This window comes from Polypterus senegalus, chromosome 3, assembly GCF_016835505.1.
Source record: "Polypterus senegalus isolate Bchr_013 chromosome 3, ASM1683550v1, whole genome shotgun sequence".
Classification (NCBI taxonomy): Eukaryota; Metazoa; Chordata; class Cladistia; order Polypteriformes; family Polypteridae; genus Polypterus; species Polypterus senegalus.
In genome coordinates, this window is record NC_053156.1 from 141,119,753 (window position 1) to 141,141,954 (window position 22,202).

The 22,202-nt window shown below is 39.2% G+C and overlaps 1 protein-coding gene across 1 annotated transcript in view; it reads left to right on the forward strand.

Annotated features, from left to right (window-relative positions):
- Window positions 1–22,202, forward strand: part of LOC120525581 (gamma-aminobutyric acid receptor subunit rho-2-like) — a 100,111-nt gene that overhangs the window by 58,423 nt on the left and 19,486 nt on the right. The window contains exons 4-5 of the mRNA XM_039747997.1: window positions 8,467–8,690; window positions 10,231–10,313. Coding sequence (XP_039603931.1) covers window positions 8,467–8,690; window positions 10,231–10,313 — 307 coding nt within the window. The remainder of the gene's footprint in view (window positions 1–8,466; window positions 8,691–10,230; window positions 10,314–22,202) is intronic.

Here is a 22,202-nt window from a genome sequence, read left to right on the forward strand (position 1 = left end):
ATGATTAATGATGTATTTCCAGTCATTAAACAGGTAATCGTCCAGATTTAGGCACATTCAGTCATACAATTCAATTATGTAGGGAAAATGTGCAAACTCAATGCAGACTTTGAACAGGATAACAATCAAATCTGAACTACCTGTGATGTTTGATAGAAATGCTAGCTCTACCCCATCTCTTCATCATTGTTATAATATCTGTACTAAACACCCTGATTAAAAAAGAAGAGGGGGGAAATGTCCTGAGGCAGAAGGAGAGGAGGAAAGTAAAGAGAGTGGAACTAAGTAGGAACTTTGATTGTTGGCAGTGAGACTGGTAAGGGGAGATAGATAGCTGATGTGATGGAGAGACGGAAGGTTGATATATTGTGCGTTCAAGAGACTAAGTGGAAGGGGAGTAAGGCTAGGTGGATTGGAGGTGAATTCAAATTGTTCTATCATGGTGTGAATGGAAGGAGAAATGGGGCAAGAGGTATTCTGAAGGAACAGTATGTCAAGAGTATTTTGGAGGTGAAAAGAGTGTCAAACAGAGTGATAATTATGAAGCTGGAAATTGAAGGTGTGATGGTGAATGTTGTTAGTGCATATGCACTGCAAGTTGGATGTGCGATAGATGAGAAAGAAGATTTCTGAAGTGAGTTGGATGAAGTAATGGACAGTGTACCCCTGGAACAGAGAGTGGTGATTGGAGCGGATTTCAATGGACCTGTTGGAGAAGGAAACAGTGGAGATGAGGTGATTGGTAGGTATGGTGTCAAGAAGAGGAATGAAGAAGGTCAGATGATAGTGGATTTTATGAATAGGATAGACATGGCTGTGGTGAATATGTATTTTATGAAGAGGGAGGAATACAGGGTGATGTACAAGAGTGGAGGAAGATGTACACAGGTAGATTATATCCTCTGCAGCAGGGTCAATCTGAAGGAGATTGAAGACTGTAAATTGGTGGCAGGGGAAAGTGTAGCTAGGCAGCATAGGATGATGATCTGTACAATGATGTTGGAGACCAAGATGAGGAGGAGAGTGTGGGCAGAGCCAAGGATCAAATGGTGGAAGTTGAAAAAGGAAGACTGCAAGGTCTGGGAGGAGGTACGATAGGCTCTGGGTTGCAGTAAAGAGTTACCAGACAGCTGGGCAACTACAGCAGAAGTAATAAGGGTGACAGCAAGAAGGGTGCTTGGGGTGACATCTGGACAAAGGAAGGAGGAAAAGGAAACCTGCTGTTGGAATGGGGAAATACAGGAGAGTATACAGAGGAAGAGGATGGTGAAGAAGTGGGATAGTTAGAGAGATGCAGAAAGTAGTACAATAAGATATGGTGTAAGGTGAAGAGAGAGGTGGCAAAGGCTAAATAAAAGGCATATGATGAGTTGTATGAGAGGTTGGACACTAAGGAGGGAGAAAAGGACCTGTACTGATTGGCTAGACAGAGGGACCAAGCTGGGAAAGATGTGTAGCAGGTTAGGGTGATAAAGGATAAAGATGGAAACATACTCACAGACTAGGATGGTGTGTTGTGCAGATGGAAAGAGTACTTTCAGAGGCTGATGAGAGAGAGAGAGAGAGAAGGTTGGATGATGTGGCATTAGTGAATCAGGAAGTGAAATGGATTAGCAAGGAGGAAGTAAGGACAGCTATGAAGAGGGTGAAGAATGGAAAGGTTTTTGGTCCAGGTGACATACCTGTGGAAGCATGGAGCTGTTTAGGAGAGATGGCAGTGGAGTTTTTAACCAGATTGTTTAATGGAATCTTGGAAAGTGAAAGGGTGCATGAGGAATGGAGGAGAAGTGTACTGGTACCGATTTTTAAGGGGGATGTGCAGAGCTGTGGTAACTACAGGGGGATAAAATTAATGAGCCATAGCATGAAGTTATGTAAAAGAGTAGTGGAAGCCAAGTTAAGAAGGGAGGTGATTAGTGAGCAGCAGTATGGTTTCATGCCGGGAAAGAGCACCACACATGTGATGTTTGCTCTGACGGTGTTGTTGGAAAAATATAGAGAAGGCCATTGTGTCTTTGTGGACCTGGAGAAAGCTTATGACAGGGTGCATTGAGAGGAGTTGTAGTATTGTATGCGGAGGTTGGGAGTGCCAGAGAAGTATGTAAGAGTTGTACAGAATATTTATAAGGGAAGTGTGACAGCAGTGAGGTCTGCAGTAGGAGTGATGGATTAATTCAAGGTGGAGGTGGGATTACATCAGGGATTGCCTCTGAGGCCTTTCTTACTTGCAAAGGTGATGGACAGGTTGACAGATGAGATTAGATAGGAGTCCCTGTGGACTATGATGTTTGCTGATGACATTGTGATCTGTAGCGAGAATAGGGAGCAGATTCAGGAGACCCTGGAGCAGTGGAGATATGCTCTAGAGAGGAGTGGAATGAAGGTCAGTAGGAACAAGACAGAATACATGTGTTTAAATGATGGGAAGGTCAGTAGAATGGTGAGGATGCAAGGAGTAGAGTTGGCGAAGGTGGATGAGTTTAAATACTTGTGATAAACAGTACAGAGTGACAGGGATTATGGAAAGGAGGTTAAAAAAAGAGAGTGCAGGCAGGGTATAATGGGTGGAGAAGAGTGTCAGGAGTAATTTGTGACAGACGGGTATCAGCAAGAGTGAAAGGGAAGGTCTTCAGGATGGTAGTGAGACCAGCTATGTTATATTGGCTGGAGACTATGGCACTGACCAGAAAACAGGAGACAAAGCTGGAGGTGGCAGAGTTAAAGATACTAAAATTTGCATTGGGTGTGATGAGGATGGACAGGATTAGAAATGAGTACATTAGAGGGTTAGCTCAGGTGACGGTTTGGAGATAAAGCCAGAGTGGCTAGATTGCATTGGTTTGGACATGTGCAGAGGAAAGGTGCTGGGTATATTGGGAAAAGGATGCAAAGGATAGAGCTGTCAGGCAAGAGGAAAAGAGGAAGTCCTAACAGAATTGTTTATGGATGTGGTGAGAGATGACATGCAGGTGATGGGTGTAACAGAGCAAGATGCAGAGGACAAGAAGATATGGAAAAAGATGATCCACTTTGGCAACCCCTAACGGGAGCAGCCGAAAGAAGAAAAAGGAGAATGCTGTATGTTAAAGGTGGTGTTTGAAACTTCTTTTTGTTGAAGCACAAAGTGTTTTACGTTTTGTACAACTGAACCTTTTGAAAAGATTTGTAAACTTTGTTGGAAAAATTTGTAAGGTGATATCTGCAAAACGCATTATACAGTACGGGGCGGCACAGTGGTAGCGCTGCTGCCTCGCAGTTAGGAGACCTGGGTTCGCTTCCCGGGTCCTCCCCGCATGGACTTTGCATGTTCTCCCCGTGTCTGCGTGGGTTTCCTCACACAGTTCAAAGACATGCAGGTTAAGTGCATTGGCGATTCTAAATTGTCTCTAGTATGTGTTTGGTGTGTGTGTCTGTGCGCCCTGTGGTGGCACGGCGCCCTGCCCTGGGTTTGTTTCCTGCCTTGAGCCCTGTGTTGGCTGGAATTGGCTCCAGCAGACCCCCGTGACCCTGTACTTAGGATATAGCAGGCTGGATAATGGATGGATGGATTATACAGTACTTAGTGTTGTTGTTTAATGTTTATAATTTTAATCAGTATTTTGAATATTCCAGTTTTACTGGATGTAGTACATTTAATTTATTGAAAAAATTTACTGTATTTTTAAAGGATTGAAAATTTTACCATTGTTATAGTTTTAGCTTGTCAAAAGCCAAAATTAAAGTAACCTGAGTACTTTAGTAGCTGTTTGACATGATACATTTTTACTTTCACTCAAGTAAACATTGGAATTAATACTTTTACTTAAGTAATAATTTTTTAAAGTAACAGTACTTTTAATTGAGTATCAGTTTGGATTACCCTACCCACCTCTGTTGATGACTGAGCAGCGTGTTTTGTGCATAACATTTTTTAAATATATGCCAGATAGTCTTTATAATAATGCTGATCAATTTTTGGTACACTACACACTTTCTTGACATACAGTTTACTTTTACAAATATGTATTTAGCAGTTTGTGATTTCCTGTTCAAATGAAATCCACTTTTGAATCAAGTAATGATAATGGTTGAGAAATTTCTGGAAAAAAAGACTACAGGATCATTTGAAAATTAGCAAGATCCTGTTTGGTTTCATACCCTGGAAGGGAACATTTGATGTGATGTTTGCTGTTAGTCAAATGTAAGAAAAGCTTAAGTGTCGAGGGAAAGATGCTGCCTATTCCATTTATAGATATGGAAAAGGCATCTGATAGAATGCCATTAGAGGTGGTGAGATGGGCACTGAAAGAGTTATGGTGGGTGTTAAAGAATTGTTAGTGTCTGTGGTGATAGCAGAATGTGAGGATGCTTAAAACGGTGGTCAGGACAGAGAATGACAATAGTCAAAGTTTTGAAGTGATAGTAGAACTGTACCTGTGTCTGTTTTGAGTTTGTTGGTTTTCATGATAGTGAGATAAAGAGTGACCAGAGAAGTGAATAAAGAATTTTCATTGGAGTTTTTGTATTCCAATGGTATTGGTTTTGGTTACAGAAATGAATGAAGGAAAAGATGCTGAAATGGAAAGCTAGTTTGGAAGTGGAATGCCTCAAGGTAAATGCAGGAAAAAACAAGGTGATGGTTGGAGGCAAAGGGTCAAGATGTGGAAGAGCTGTACTGCGTATGTAGTAGAGTTATTAGGAGAGACTTTTTAGAATACAGGGGCTGTTAAAAATGTGTGCATTAAAGGTATAGTGGGGTGAAGGGTAGTCTGCAGGTGTCAAAGGTAATTTTTGTTTGTAGAAAAGTTTGTGAGGCCAGTGCAGAATACTTGTTTAGTATGTGTAAATTTAGGTAACAGTAATTGAATTGTTATGAAAACAGTAGGGAAACTGTGCTGCATGAGTGACATTTTGAATGCAGACTAAGGTTTCAGGCACAGCAATGATAAGCAGTATCATAATTGCATGTAAAAATCTGCAAGAGCTATCCCACATTCTGACTTCTAAATGAGCCTCTCTAGTATTAAAAGGTAATGTTTATGCAAGCTATGTAAAGAGAAGTGTTCTGTAAGGGAGTGAGACATGAATGGTGAAATTAGAGCTTAAAGCAATGCTTGAAAGAATGCAGATGTGAATGATCAGATGATTTTGAGGAATGTTATGGAGTGAGAAGTAGATGAATGTTGAGTTAAGAGAAAGACTTGATGTGGAGGCAATAGGTATTGTACTGGGAGAAACATACTAAGATGCTTGGAGCATATGGAGTGAGAGGCATATGGTGATTGGGTAAAGAGGCATAGCAAGATTTGACCTTTCTGAGTACTCCAGTTTACTCTCATATCCCAAAGCTGAGTGTACTAAGTTAAGGTACAACTCTAGAATTACCCAGTCTAAGTGAGCAGGGGTGTGTGCATGAGGGTTATGATTGTGATAGATTGCTTTCTGTCCTTTGCTACCAACATAGGCTTCATCAGTCTGTACTGGAGAAAGTGGATTCATAAAGATTAAACTGTACTCTGTGGGCTTGTTAATCCTTAAGTAAGCATTGCCAGGGAAGCCACGAGCAGTCAGCAGATCTATAGAACCATAGTAGAGCTGCTAGGACCTGTAAAAGATGGAGAATGTGTGAAAAGCAAAGATTTGTTAAGACAAAGACTGACATTTAAGCTAAAAATAACAGGCAGTTTTGATCTGTTCATAATTCAAGAGTACAGACCGTTCATTGTTCACCAAATGAGTTTCCATCAAAACCTGAGTACAGGCCAGTAATTTATACCTCCATTTATGCAATTATCAGTATGAACATGTTGTGGGATAGGCTGCAGCAGGTCCCTGTGACCCTGTTCAGGACTAAGTTGGTTAGAAAATGTCTGAGTGACTGTCTGATTGTACAGCACGATTTGATCAACATAATGGCTTCTAAATTCGCACATTTCTTCAAGAGAGTTGAAAGTGTCACTGCTGGCACTGAGAACACCAGCTTGTAGAAACTAAAACATCCCCAAAACTTGGATTATTCAAGTGTATTTTAAACTGTAAAACATAATAAGTCTGCGGTGGGTTGGCACCCTGCCCAGGATTGGTTCCTGCCTTGTGCCCTGTGTTGGCTGGGATTGGCTCCGGCAGACCCCGTGACCCTGTTCGGATTCAGCGGGTTAGAAAATGGATGGATGGAACATAATAAGTAGTACTAGGGTGTTGCAACACGTTAACCATAAAGGATGTAATGAGAAGTTGAGCAAAATGACACCTTTTAATGGCTAACTGAAAAGATTACAATATGCAAGCTTTCGAGGTAACCAGGGTCCTGAGTTGCCTTGAAAGCATGCGTATTGTAATTTTTTTAGTTAGCCATTAAAAGGTGTCAAAATGAATTATTCTGCTTGACTTCACGTAATAAGTAAAAAAGTTAAAACATGAAATACAGAAAATGTCTAAATTATGAAAACTAGTACTTAGCAATCTAAGTTATCTGCTGCTGGAGGCTTTAAATTGCTTTGGGTGTTCCCACTTACACTAACCCATAAACATCATATAAAGGTAGAAAACTGTGAGGGCCTGCTTCATAGGTGCCTGAGACGTGAAGCAGATCTTTGCAGATCACGTTATAGTGAGCCCATTAGATTTTCCCTGGTAAGATCCTCACTCGCTGCAGTTACAAAATACAAATGAGACATGCAAACACACTTTTGTTTTTCATCCCAGTTGATTCCTGACAATTTCTTTTGAAAATTGTTGTATACATAGGTTGCTAGAATTTGTAGATTTTGAATGTATTGTACATAAATGCATGTGTTTTAAACTAGATAAGACAGTTACAGAATAAAAAAAATCATATAAGGGACTTACCAAATCAGAAAACATCATATATATTCTATTTATATTGTTTTTAGCAAGCAACAGTAGTAACAATAAACATTAAAGTAACTAAGCAAAGAGCAACAGAATCCACAGTGGTAACATTTGTGAAGGATACCGGGGCATCAGCATGCCCCAAACCCCGAAACACAAACACACAAAGAAACACACAAAGAGTCCCGGGTTCAGATAATGGAAGGTATCACATGCACAAAATAAACAAGTTTTCTCTCTCTCTCTCCTTAATTCTCTCACCACCACACTGCCCTCCTATAGTCAAGTGTTGCCTCTCTTCCTCCCAGCTTTGACCCACCTGGATAAGGGAGTGTGGACCCTTTTTTTACAGACCCGGGAGTACTTCTGGTGCCAGGGCGATTGCCCAATGGAACCACTTTTGGGTCACACAGAAGTCCATTATAACAAGGCGCTTGTCTCCCTTCAGCACCCTCTCACAGCAACCACACAACCACATTTCCCAGCATGCCATGCTGACATTTCCCAGCATGCCATGCTGATTTTCCACTGGGCACGGATATCTGGGGCTGCTGCCATCTAGTGTGCTGGGGGAGAAAAAAGCCCCCAGCAGCATCTTTCCTATTCAATGGGCTGTCTGTCCATTTCTTCCAGTCCTTCCTTCTGAGTCAGATCCCTTTCTCCTCCCTAGCTAGGATGCCCATCTGCCTCTTAGGAGCCTCCCGTCCAAGTAAGAAACCATCCCCTTTTCTGACTGGGATGCCCGTCCAGCCCCTGAGGCATCTACACAGTGTATAAAGAAAGTTTAAGGAACTAAATAGTGAAGAGGCATTTACTGCAGTAAGGGCACTTCTTGCTCTGCACAAAGTCCAATAAAAAAGGAATTACCTACAGATTTTAATACTATTCAGTGACAGTATATATACTATATTTTACAGTTATACTTTGTTTTTATTGTTTATATAAATGTGAAATCTGTTTTAAAAGCCTGATACTACATCTCTGAACAGGGTTTAATTAAAGACGTTAAAAATTAAATGGAAAAAGGAAGTATGCATTTACTGTATTTTCAAGCTGCTTACACTTAAAAATAAAACATGCATTCTAGGCTATATATTTTGATGAGGATTTGTGTGTGACACTCTAAAATCTGAATTTTTTCTTCACTATTGTACAAAGTACTTTTCCTTCTTTCGTGTTGAACAACAACAGAGTGTATGTGCAGGGGGTGGTTTAACAGGGTTTTTTTGATATGAATGGCGCAAATATACTTGCAGTCATTTTCTGTGGTCGCTGCATTTTATTATACCTTAACAGAGAATACAGCCAAATTTGATTGTGTGTACTAATTTGATAAATCAAGTCTAAGGTTTCCATACAGCTTTGTTTTATACTCAGGTTTACACACAGAAATTATAACTTTAAAGGATTTATTAGATAGTTTTGTAAACCATCCTGAGGCAGATTACAACAACATAGCATCTTGCTGTCTTGTTTGTGAAGCCTCAGGTAATTGTTTCTGCTTTACTATTCTCCGTCTTTCTCATTCTTTAATTCTTTTTCTGACTTTCCAGTGCACTGGTGTGTTGTATGCAATACTGTCAACAAGACTTGAGAAAAATAAGGTGATTAACAAGCTGAGATCTCTTAATGCAGGATTTCACCATGACACTTTACCTGAGGCATTACTGGAAAGATGAGCGTTTGTCCTTTCCAAGCACCACTAACAAAAGCATGACCTTTGATGGAAGGCTTGTCAAGAAGATCTGGGTCCCTGATGTCTTTTTTGTCCATTCTAAGAGGTCCTTTATCCATGACACCACAACAGATAACATAATGCTACGAGTGTTCCCAGATGGCCATGTTCTCTATAGCCTGAGGTAATTTTTTTTGTTTTGCTGCAAATCATGTCTTTGTTTGAGTTCTTTTATCAAATTATGACACATAAAAGCCAGTTTACTACATTGCTTTATTGAATGCCTTTTCAGTTCAGTGCGTAACTTGCAAAAGTTTAATGTCCTGGAACTATTTTCATATTTCTAAAGAGAGCAGAAGTACAAAGATTGCAGACCGTCACTTGCAGAACCACAGCTGTACTAGATACATACAACTATTTCTGAGCTTCATGAGACAGTAAACAGGGAGCTATTATCATTATTGTGGTACATGAAGCACTATATTTTACATAATTTGTTCTGATTACCTTGACATGAAGGACTTTTCAAAAGTTTCTATATAAATACACTTTAATCAGTTGTTGAGATACATTAAATAATTCCTTTAACAAAGAGCGCTAATCCATTTTAGGCAATTCCAAATACTTGCCAGTTACTATTTTGATGCATATGTAAGTATATAACTTGTCAATGATGTGATGAAGACATTTAGGAACCTTTTTGTTCAGCATTTTCACAATCAAGCATAGTTTGATTATGTTCTCTTTCACTGCAAATCAGATTCAACAATCCCTATTACAAAGACTAATCTTTATTTATAAGTGTCATTGTAATATAATTGGCAGGCAGCCAGATTGCTGCTAATTTTTCAGAATCCTTATTTCTTCTGTTACTGGTGGCTGTCTTAACTGACTAACATTTTTATTTTTGTGTATCCTTGCTTTTATCTGTTTCTCTAAAATGGCTAAACTCATTACTCTCTTCAGATTGGCAAATGACACTTTTGCTATACACTCTTGATATACTTAGTATATAATTAGATTACCTGTCCATAATTGTTGATCTCCTGGATACTGTGAAATATTTAAATGATTGCCGGTGAGCTTGTATTATTTGAGGTGACTGCAGTGAGATATTTTGCTCTATTTGATGTCATGTTTAAAGAAATGTTACTATTTATACTCCTAGTTCTCATTGAAAGTAGTCATCTTTCTAATAACATTGATCCTAAAAGTCCTATACAGTCTATGGAACCAGTGGGCTCAGGCAAATTTCTTTATTTTAGTTCTAAATCAGAGCTGACATCTGTAGACTTGTGGTAGTTCATATACTTGCTGTATCCCTCTTTCCATTCCTCAAAAATCTTCTTTCACAGGATGGTAACCTATAATTACAATTCCAGCAAAGAAGGATTACCTCATTATTTATTACTAATTTATTCTTAACCAAATATTTCTATGTATAATTACTTTGTCAATGATTAGCAAAGCCAGCAGCTCTAGTGCCATGGTACCTCAGCATTAAAGCAAGCATCTGCCTACTCTCATATTAACTCTGCATAAAGAACAACAGAGTAACTGTTCCATATCAAATCTTACAAATAACCATCATACAGGCTGAAAGTAATACATCCATATTTGGTTAACTAATGAAGTTAGCCATATATGTACCAGTGACATAGTGTACTAGTAAGCAAAGTTCCAGCAAAATGTTCTACAGATATTTTTTTCTCCTTAACGTGCAGGGTTACCGTGACTGCCATGTGTAATATGGACTTCAGCCGCTTTCCGCTTGACTCCCAGACCTGTTCTTTGGAGTTAGAAAGCTGTAAGTACAGTAGCTGCATTTTTCCTATACTTTGTATTATTCTTTTTTCAATAAAAAATCTGATAATTTCGTAATACCAGTGAAATTGTCAAGTTACTTTTATGTATCTAATGAGATGTTTTTAAAACAATGACTTTTTGTTGTTTCCTTCAAAACTTAAAAGAATTAAAAACAGTTTTTTTTCTCTTATTTTATTGTTTCTTCAAATTTAACATGGTCGTTAATAGGGTCTGTGGCTTTTATAATGTTATATTTCAAATATTATATGCTGTTTATATATACTGCTCAAAAAAATTAAAGGAACACTTTTTAATCAGAGTATAGCATCAAGTCAATGAGATATGGGATATTAATCTGGTCAGTTAAGTAGCACAGTATTAACTTTACTGTTAATGAAATTAACAACAGGTGCACTAGAGGGGCAACAATGAGACGACCCCCACAACAGGAATGGTTTAACAGGTGGAAGCCACTGACATTTTTCCCTCCTCATCTTTTCCGACTGTTTTTTTCACTAGTTTTGCATTTCGCTATGGTCAGTGTAACTACTGGTAGCATGAGGCGAATCCTGGACCCTACAGAGGTTGCACAGGAAATCCAACTTCTCTAGGATGGCACATCAATGTGTGTCATTGCCAGAAGGTTTGCAGTGTCTCCCAGCACTGTCTCAAGGGCATGGAGGAGATTCCAAGAGACAGGCAGTTAGTCTAGGAGAGCTGGACAGGACCATAGAAGGTCCTTAACCCATCAGCAGGACTGGTATCTGCTCCTTTGGACAAGGACAAACAGGATGAGCATTTCCAGAGCTCTACAAAATGACCTCCAGCAGGCCACTGGTGTGAATGTCTCTGACCAAACAATCAGAAACAGACTTCTTGAGGGTGGTCTGAGGGCCCAACGTCCTCTAGTGGGCCCTGTGCTCATAACCCAGCGCAGTGGAGCTCGATCGGCATTTACCATAGAATACCAGAATTGTCAGGTCCACCAATGGCACCCTGTGTTTTCACAGATGAGAGCAGGTTCACCCTGAGCACATGTGACAGACGTTGAAGGGTCTGCAGAAGCCATGGAGAATGTTATGCTGTCTGTAACATCATTCGGCATGACCAGTTTGGTGGTGGGTCAGTGATGGTCTGGGGAGGCATATCCATGGAGGGACGCACAGACTTCTACAAGCTAGACAAAGACACCTTGACTGCCATTAGGTATCAGGATGAAATCCTTGGACCCATTGTCAGACCCTACGCTGGTGCAGTAGGTCCTGGTTTCCTCCTAATGCACTACAATGCCCGGCCTCATGTGGCAAGAGTATGCAGGCAGTACCTGGAGGATGAAGGAATTGAAACAATTGAATGGCCTTCACGATCCCCTGAGTTAAACCCAATAGAACATCTGTGGGACATTATGTTTCGGTCCATTAGGCGCCACCAGACTGTACAACAGCTCAGGGATGCCCCCATACAGATCTGGGAGGAAATGCCACAAGACACCATCCGTCGTCTCATTAGGAGCATGCCCCGACGTTGTCAAGCATGCATACAAGCTCGTGGGGGCCACACAAGATACTGAAAAGCATTTTGAGTAGCAGAAATTAAGTTTTTGAAAAAATGGACTAGCCTGCCACATCTTCATTTCACTCTGATTTTAGGGTGTCTACACAATTGAGCCCTCTGTAGGCAGAAAACTTTTATTTCCATTAAAAGACTTGGCATCCTTTTGTTCCTAAGACATTGCCCTGTCGTTATTTGTATAGATATCCAACTTCATATTGAGATCTGATGTATCTAATGTGTTTCTTTAAAGTGTTCCTTTAATTTTTGTGAGCAGTGTATGTGTGGGTGGGTGGTGTGTGTATATGTTAGCAGATATCTTTATCCAGGGAAGCTTTAAAATGTCAGGAAACACTTCACCATTTGATAGAAACATCAAAAACCAAAACTAGTTAGTATTGTTTAGGAATAAGACAATACTAATAAACATGCATTGGAACAGAGAATCAGGGGTAGGTTACATTGTTCATGTTCGCATGATTGAGTCCAAAACAGAACTAAATATCCTCTTATTATGGTGGCTTTTTAAACATACCCGGCAGGGAAAGTGAGGTCATCAGGACCAGAACCGGATGTGACGTCATTGGCTGCCCCAGAACATGGCGGGATTTCCCGAGAATGGTCTACAAGGAATTGAAAGACAGAATTAGTGCACTTCGCCACCCCCTGGCCTGGCGTGGAGCTACATTTATTCAGGCCCTTTGGTTGTCCCCTAAACACGCGTGTGTGACACAGTATATCTAACAATCTTAAAAATGAATGCCAAAACCTGTATACTTGTTATCAGACTACTACACACCATGTGAAAGCTGCTATATTTCTGCATTTTTAATGTGAACACTCGTTATTTTTCCAAGATTACTTTGATATAAATTGAGAAGAAAGTAACAAGAAATACTGTAAATAGTTTTTTTAGAATGTTTAGAATTGTAGTATACTGATTAATACTGAGTATGTTGAAATTAGAGCTAAGGCACAATACAGATGGCATAACAGGTTTGATATCTCAAAAGCAATGAGTGCTTATTAAAAAGTAAACAAAAATAACACTGACATACCTTACTTAGCCTATAAATCCCTCTGAAGTCTTCTCCCTTTTGTCTTCCTGCTATTTATCTCATTCAGAGACAAAAATGAGCTTCAGTTTTTCAGACAAATATTTTAAATCTTGGCAAGAATGGAGACAGTGCAACTCTCAAAACACGTGTAAAAGATCACTGGTGTTGATGGTATTAAATATAGCCCCAAAAATATATGTGGATCGAAATATATTCAAATATATTCAAGATGTGTATTGCCACTTTGGCTAGAGCAGGAAAATCATTATATGCCACTGTCAGTATGCAGAAATAGGCTGGTAATAAAACTAAAATTGGTTCTGTTAATGCCATATTGAATTGTAAAATAGTCAAGTCCACCAGAAAAGACCCCACATACATACTCTTGAAGGTCTCTTTAGTCTCGCCAGAAAATTCCACAGCATCTTTGATGGTCAGGTCAGGTTTGGGAGCATGAACTGGTACGGCACATTGCCACCCCCACCAGACAATGAAACAGCTTGGGATCTTGTTTGGGAACCCCCCAGGCAAACACATAGTCCAGTCGCACCCTCCATAAATTACCTTCTATCTGCTGCAGGCAGGTGTTACATGGGCGTCCCCTTGGCCTGGTCCAGCCATTCAGGTCCTTAACAATGAGGATCCTGCAAGCCAGAATCACCCTCGGGGAATCGTGCCACATGGCCGTAGTGCTGTAACTGACGCTCCCTCAAAATGCAGGTAATGTGCCTCATTCAGAACTCCATGAGCAACCGCTCATTCAACACAAAGTCAAACCAATGGTACCCAAGGATTCTCCAAAGAGTCACAGTACCAAAGGAGTCCAGTTTCCAGCTCAGATCACTGGATAACATCAATGTGTTGCAACCATATATCAAAACAGGAAGCACCAGGATTCTAAAGACTTGGACCTTCGTCTTTTTGCTAAGTTATGGGGAGTGCCACACACCCCTTTTCTGTGACCTCATGACCTCCCATGCTCTCCCAATCTAGCTACTGATTTCACTGGAGGATTCACCACAGACATGAATGTCGCTGCTGAGATAAGTAAACCTCACCACAAGGTCAACATTCAACAGCAGACAGACACCCTGCTTATGGCTGTGCCCAAGAGGTTATTAAAGGCCTGGATCTTGGTTTTTATCCAGGACACTTACAAGCCCAGACACACAGACTCCTCGCTCAGTCTCTCGAGGGTCCCGATCAGAGCCTCCATTGACTTTGCAAAGATCACAGCATCATCAGCAAAGTCAAGATCAGTGAATCCTTTTTCACCAACAGATGCCCTACAACCGCTGGACCCCACGACCCTGCCCAACACCCAGTCCATGCAAGCATTGAAAAGAGTGGGAAAAAGAACACATACCTGATGAACCCTATAATCTCATCTTTAAAAAATGCAGAGTTTCTACCTCCACTCTGCACAGCACTCACAGTACCAGTGTACAGGCCAGCCATGACATCCATCAATTCTGGGGGATCCCGCAAAGTCTCAGAATGTCCCATAGGGCAGCGCGATTAACCAAGATTGGGTATTTCACAGCTAATTGGAGGATTAGCCTCAAGAACTGTGGACCCAGAGATATCCAACATCCTACCCGGAGGACCAGCTTTAAACAGCTGGTCAAAGTAGCCAGCCCAGTGGATCACAATTGCAGCATCATCTGTAAGGAATGTTCCATCACCCGCCCTGACTGAGACTGTCCTTAATGCTTCGATTCCTCTGTAAGCAGGACGTGGGTCACTAAGCCATAGATAGTGTGTCACTTGCTCACAGATTCCTCTAACAAATGCGTCCTTATCTGCCCTGAGAGCCCTTGCAGCCATCTTTCTTAATTCCTGGTACAAACCAGAGCTGCAATCCAGCCATGCACGGTGACTCCTCTTGATATCCAGGGTGCCCTGTGAGATGAAACACCTACTCCTGGGAACACAAACACACCACCAACACCATGATGAGGAAGGGATCCTGAATAACTTTTTTTGGAAGTTCATAAGTCACCTCACCCATCTTATTACAGCAGGAACCCCATCTGTTGTGATTGAAACCTATTATTATATAACCTATATTAGTTCTCTCTTTCTCAGCATGTATTTTAGGGCAATATATATGTTCTCTCTTCCTGTGTGTGTTTCAGGTTCTGCCATTCCTCATAGATCCTCACAAAATTACTTTTGTTTCTTAGTGGGGAAGTCTCACATATACCAGAAGCTGGACATTATCAGTTGACTCATCAATAGTTAAGGGCAGGCATTGTGGACTCTGAATGGCTGTATCAAGTTGTAATTGCCCATCATCTCCTCATTGCTGGTTGAGCTAACAGTGGACTGTGCTTGATTTTTGTTCTTTGAGCTCTTATATTTGGTTACCTTATGTGAACATCTCTACAACTGTATTTGTATAATCCATAAACATTCGCCCGTCACTGAATGGGTTTTGTGTTGTCCCAAAGTCCACACTTTCCTAAGCAAACACTCGTTTGCATGATGTTGGGATGTAAAAGAATTGTTGCTCCAAGTGTAGTGTCAAAACTACGTTTTTTAAAATATCTTGTTATTTTTTCTGATTTTCAAAAATGCCTTGTGGCTTGTGTAAATAAATTGTATGATTGCACAAATATTGTAAGTCCCATATCCATGTTGTTTTAGGAAGGAAAAAAGCAAAAAATAGAACATGTTTGAAAGATTCAGACATTTTAAAAGTAAACCACGGGTGGATTACTCTTTGCTGATTGCTTACCTCCATGGCATCCTTTCATCTCCATGGGCTTAGATTTAGTCATTGCCTAGTGCCATTATCAAAATTATTCAACATTGATGCCCAGATGTGAATTACTTTATCTGTTCTGTACATAACTTGACAATAATAATTGAAAAAAGTCACACTATTGTCACATTCTTTCACTATATGGAAGTTTATTTAATTATTTCACAAAGATATTGGCCACTGATGCCTGTATGATGTATGAAATGCAAGTGTGTGCTTTGGTGGTCTAGCAAGAGAAATATTGCAATTAAGTGACAAGGAAAGAACCAATGTTATAGGCATATATTTAATTTAAACTGAAATTTGCTAAGTTTGGTATATATGTTTTTACATAGGCAGAGTGGTTAAACAGAGCTATCACTCATACATCACAATGCTAGGGTTTGCATGGAGTTTGCATATTGTTGCTGTGTATTTACAGATTGATTGGTATCAGTGAGTGTCAGAGAATAAACTCACTCAAAAATGTCAACAGTTCTTTTATTCCCATATTCCCAGCAAGAGCAATTCATCATATGTTAAAAAAATTCAATAATTGTTTTGTGAGGCTTAAATCTATTTCATTGTGGTTGTGCCCTATTGCACACTCTGTCTTTTTCATTTTCTGAGTTTTTTATTGTGCTTATCAGAAATTCAATGTGCAGGTGGTTTGGCTCTTTCAAAACTCTAAAGATTTTATTAAAAATGCAATGCAGTGTGATCAGTTCAGATTTATTACTATGTGTACAATTAAACTCTTATATGTGCTGTTCACCACCTTCGCTGCAGTTACACTGTAGGCTATGTAAAATAGCACAGATGTAGTAGGTGAAAAGCAGGCACCATTTGCAAAAAAATAACCATATGACTTTGACTAGAAAAATATCAAGCTTATCCTTTACAGAAACAAGATAACTGAGTCTGAGATATTTGATGAGCATGGCAGAATGCTGCCAGGATGTGTCTAAAACCAATGTGAACAACTAAGGTTTTGATAAATATAAGCAAGTTACTTAAGTGTTCTGTCAACATGGCAACTATAAGGAATGGTAGGCAACACTACTGCTCATTTAATCAATTGCTACCTCTTTTTTCATAATAGTTACAATAATGAGGTTAATCAAATTTACTCAGAAGAGAATAGAATTTTAAAATTTTAAAATATTGTAATGTGGATAAAATATAGCCCACTGCAAACATTTTTCATTTACATATATGAAATCCTGTTTCTAACTATTTTGAAAATGCATTCTGCAAATATTGGACTTCACAAAATGATTCTTTTTCTTGGTCATTACTACAAAACATGGAGTAAGTAACAGATTTCATTTTTGGGTGGAGTATACCTTTAACCAAATTCTTTGAACTTGTTGCTGAATATTACCAGATATATCAGCAGGAGCAGATACTGTAAATAGTTTGTGATTTTGTTGCAATTCCTGAGAAATTTTAGCATAATTTGATTCAATAGTAATTGCGCTAGATCTGGCAGATTTTCAATTTGTATGTTAAACTTTGAGAAGAGTAGCTCTGTAAACTTTTAACATTGCAACTATTTTATCATCTGCTCATCCTATATGGTACTCCAAAGGGGTGTTGGGGCCAAAACATCAAAACATCTCACGGTCTAGCAAAATGGCTCAAAACCACTTCATCTTTGCTCAAAATCAAATACTGCTGAGCATTCCTTACCCACTACATGAAAATGTTGCCAGTAAAAAATGTTCATGGCATTAGAGAAAAATGTTTTTTGTGGAAATCGTCATTTGCCTGTAGAGTTATAGCATGGGAAGTCTATTGCACCAAAATAATAAAGAAAAATATATACTTTAGCAATAATGTTTATTTAACTAAAGAAAACTGCACACTGTAAGCAATATATAATGTTTGCACTCCTAAAAATGTTATAGTAATATAAAATCCAAAGAACAAAGGCAAAGAAATTCAAACAAAAGGAATATCACAGTAAAATGTTGTACAACAGTGAAACGTTACCATGTCAGAGCTAAGGAAGAATATTCATTCTGCCTCAGTATCATGTCTGTGGGTTGTACCCAGCCAGTGGATTTCATGTACATCACTGGCAATGTTCTCCCTTGCAAGGCAAGACTTCTTTGGTGTGCCATATCCAACCTTGACATGACTCCACATCTACAGTAGGTCACCAAAGGCCAAGTCCATTGCCGGAAGGAGATATTCCTGGGCAAAGTGTTTCTTTTATATACTGCAATGCTGAAAATAAGTGTATGAGCTTTAGGAACGGGGTGTAGGGTGAAAGGAAAACATTTAGAATAGCAATGATGCTATTACATGTGCAAGGTGATAGCGGCTACCCACCGAGATGATGGTACTTTACATCTTTCCTGGAACCCCACAGCGCATAAGAGAGGTGCTGTAATGCTACACATGATCTTGCGCTTACAGTTACAGAACACAAACAGATACCCTTGAATGCAGGTGGCGGGGGCTGAATGTGCCAGCCAATTAAATTCTGCAGCATCATGACTGCATATGTAAAAGATTGATTAGTATGCTTCATATATGGATGTTTCAGGGTGGCATTTTAGGCATGCTCATGTACACATATTTATAAAGTGATTCTGATTTATAGATGGTGAATTGTGTAGAAATATGTGTACTTCAGGTTTTAAAAATCTGAATTTGTTTTTGGTGTGAGCATATTTTCATGCTCAGGTCCACACAAGTTTTAAAAATGAGGCCCCAGTTCTTTCCACTAAACGTCCTGATTATGGAGGCGACTGAGAATTTACTCAAACTGGGTTACACTGTTTTTTGTGTTTCCCTTGTTGTTATTCCATGAATAAGAACATGAACTATGACTGTTGCCTGTATTTCATCTAGAATGATTTCTCTTTTTCTTCCTCTTCTTCCTTGTCTTTCACCTATTATACACATTCTTACTCTGGCTATCTGAAGGTTGGTATCTGTTCCTGTTCTCGACCTGTGGTGCTTGCACTCTCATCAGGCTTTTATTTGCTACTAGTAAAATACCTGCGCTTCACAACGGAGAGGTAGTGTGTTAAATAAGTTATGAAAAAGAAAAGGAAACATTTTAAAAATAACTTAACATGATTGTCAGTGTAATTGTTTTGTCACTGTTATGAGTGTTGCTGTCATCAAGGATTTGATTATCATTATTTCTTTCAATCAGGTTCGTATTTGGAGGATGTGTTGTGTTCAAGTTATATTCCGTGTTTGTCAACCGTTGTAAAGATAACAGGTTTCATTCATCGAAGTGTTCACTACCCAAATCGCTACTCGTGAATCTAAGATGTTTAACAGGCATTCTCGGTATTAAGTTGTGGATTTTTCTGCGAGTATTTAGCAACAGCGTCTCTATGAACTTGTGGATTTGCCTGTGAGTATTTAACGACAGCGTGTCTATTAACTTGTGGATTTTTCTGCGAGTATTTGGCGGCAGCGTCACAAAGTTGTTTTTGTCTAGCTGCATCATTGAGAGTTGAAACATTCATAAACATCAAAGTGTCCACTATTCAAATCATCACCTGTGAAACTAAGATTTTTAAGAGGCATTGGCGGTTCTCCAAAGGTGTAAAATATTTGGCCATTTCGGTACACTTGAAAGCGAGAACCGAATAATTCAGCGGCAGCAATCAACTCACATGCAGAAGCATAGGTGAAGGGCCTAAGCATTTCACTCTTATAGTGTCCCTGTGTAGTTTAATTATCTCCTGTACCGTCATCAGTCCACACCTTGAACCTGTCCCAGTTATTCAATACATAAGACACAATGTTCCTCCGGATAAGAGTGAGCCTGATATAGCCATGCAATATGTAACAAAGAGAATGGAAAAGGCAGGCGGCATCTCCGGGCATGGAAACCACTCGGTAAGTGACAGTTCTTTGATCGATGGTGATCACCTCGATAGACATTTCACTACCCAAATCGCTACTCGTGAATCTAAGATGTTTAACAGGCTTTGCCTTTTATTAGTATAGATTCTTATCATACACTGACCTCTTCACATATTTATAAATATGTGAACAATTTTGAATCATATCTTATGCTAGTTGTGTTTAACCTTTGTGGTCTTGTTTTCAATTTTGCGTCACAGTGCTAAATGACTGCAAACATAAGGAGAAATGTGTTTACAATTTTGCAAAAAAAAAAAGTGAATGAGCTACACAAATTTTGTCTAACAAGGTGAGCATTGTGTAAGGTTTGGCTAAAAGAGTGATTGATTTGATAACTGAGATTTGGCCTGGAACATTTTTGTTCCACGAATCAGGTTTAGTGTGTAAGCATTTCAGAAACACTGTAACAGAGATGTACTTGGGCAAAAACTAGAAAATGTTTTAATTTAATAATATTCAGTAGGGGCTATGAGACAAATCAGCTGAGTAGACAGATATTTTTCTCCTGCTGTTAGATCAGACAACAGGAAAGACATCTGAGGTTTGGGAGGAGAGACTGAGAAAGAAAGAAAGCGAGCAAGAGAGAGAAAGACAGAAGCAGACAGAGAATCAGAAAAGCAGAAGGTGAAGTTTTTGTTTGGTTGTTTTTTGTAACTAGATTTTTAAAATAAATATATAAATACAGATTATTGCAAATTAAACACTAAACTCTAAAAAATGTCATTTTTAAAGAAAACTCACCACACAGCTGCACAAAAAAAAAACTAAAAATAAAAAAAAACTATGTACATAAGTCACAACTCCCATCCATATGACCTTAAAATATTACACATAGGCCTACCAATTACAAATACTCGAGGTTGGCATTAAAATTCCACTGGTGTTGTATCAGAATTTTTCTTTATGTGTGCAGACTTCTCTAACATTAAGTTACCTAATATTATCCGTCATAGTTTTGCTGATGACTAATGATACATATTCAAACACTATGTCACAATCAATCAATCATACAGTGGGATGCTGCTGTCCAGTCTGTCTTGATTGGCATCAGATCATTGTGATATCCTCTAACATTGTCATCATCTGATAAAATACTGTAAATTTAAACATTAATTAATATGAGAACCTTGCAACCACCTGTTTCCATGAAAATTATATTAACTATAAACTGCCTAAGGGCGGCATGGTGGCGCAGTGGGTAGCGTTGCTGCCTCGCAGTTAGGAGACCTGGGTTCGCTTCCCGGGTCCTCCCTGCGTGGAGTTTGCATGTTCTCCCCGTGTCTGCGTGGGTTTCCTCCGGGCGCTCCGGTTACCTCCCACAGTCCAAAGACGTGCAGGTTTAGGTGCATTGACGATTCTCAATTGTCCCTAGTGTGTGCTTGGTGTGTGTGTGTGTGTGTGTGAGTGCTTGCCCTGTGGTGGGTTGGTTTCCTTCCTTGCACCCTGTGTTAACTGGGATTGGCTCCAGCAGACTCCCGTGACCCTGTAGTTAGGATATAGCGGGTTGGATAATGGATGGATGGATCAACTGCCTAATTTGAAGCAGCAACACTTCTGATTTAAAATCAAATGGACTCTGAGGTGGAAAAGGACAAACCACAATAGTGTGCAAATAATATTCAAACTGCACTAACTGTATGTCTTAAGTGCAAGACTCTGAGTCTGTCTTATAGCAGCACTAATCTCTATGTGATCAGGTATTTGCCGAACAGTGCAAGGCAGGCAAGCAATGGAAAATATTATTTTATAAATACCCATTTTAAAAAAAGATCATAAAACAACTCACTTCTTTTTTACAAAGTTTATGGAGAACATACAAAGCTTTCATGGTGTTTTTTTTTTCAAAACTAAGCGCCATTGTGTTGTCCTTCACTGCGGTGAGTAAAGATCAAGATGTCCCTCAGCTTCATTCTAATTAGCAAAGTGTTTTGTACTTGATTCCAGATATTGATCTACTTTCTTTTTTGCTACATTGTAATGAGAACTATAAAAATTCTAGTTTCCCAATAGGAAATTCCACTGAATGAATGCTGTTTGGGGTGGCAGCTACAAATGACAATATTCAAAGATAAATTTGTTACTCAAAATCAGTGAATTATGATGTAATGGTGACCTAAAGCCTTGTTGCACCACTTTATTTTTCCCCACATAATGTAATGTTTCATAAAAATGTAACACATTTCATTTGCTTTTTGTCTTTATTGAATGAAAAATCAAAAGCAACCTTGCAGCTACAAAAATTCCCATAACATGAACTCTGCATTAGTCATGCATTAGCAAAGTACTTCATATGACATTATTGGAACCAGAAAGCAACTAGGAAATGTTACATAGAAACAAGATCAAAATTCCAAAGTAACAGGGAAAATTAAAAAATGCATTAGGAAATATGTTATACTAACTATAAAAGTTACAGTCAGTCTAAAAGTAAGAGTAAGAATCAGGAGAAAAAAACGAGTCAAAGAGCAAAGCATTGGTCAAAACTGAAAGTGAAAAAGAGAGAAATGCCAAAGCCAAATCATAAACCAAGAATCGTAATCAAGAGGCACAGCTTGGTTTCAAAATACCAGCAATCAAATTTCAAAGAAAGTAGTGTACTAAGTTTGGTCCAGTCTCAGATACAAGTGAATCTTGTAGA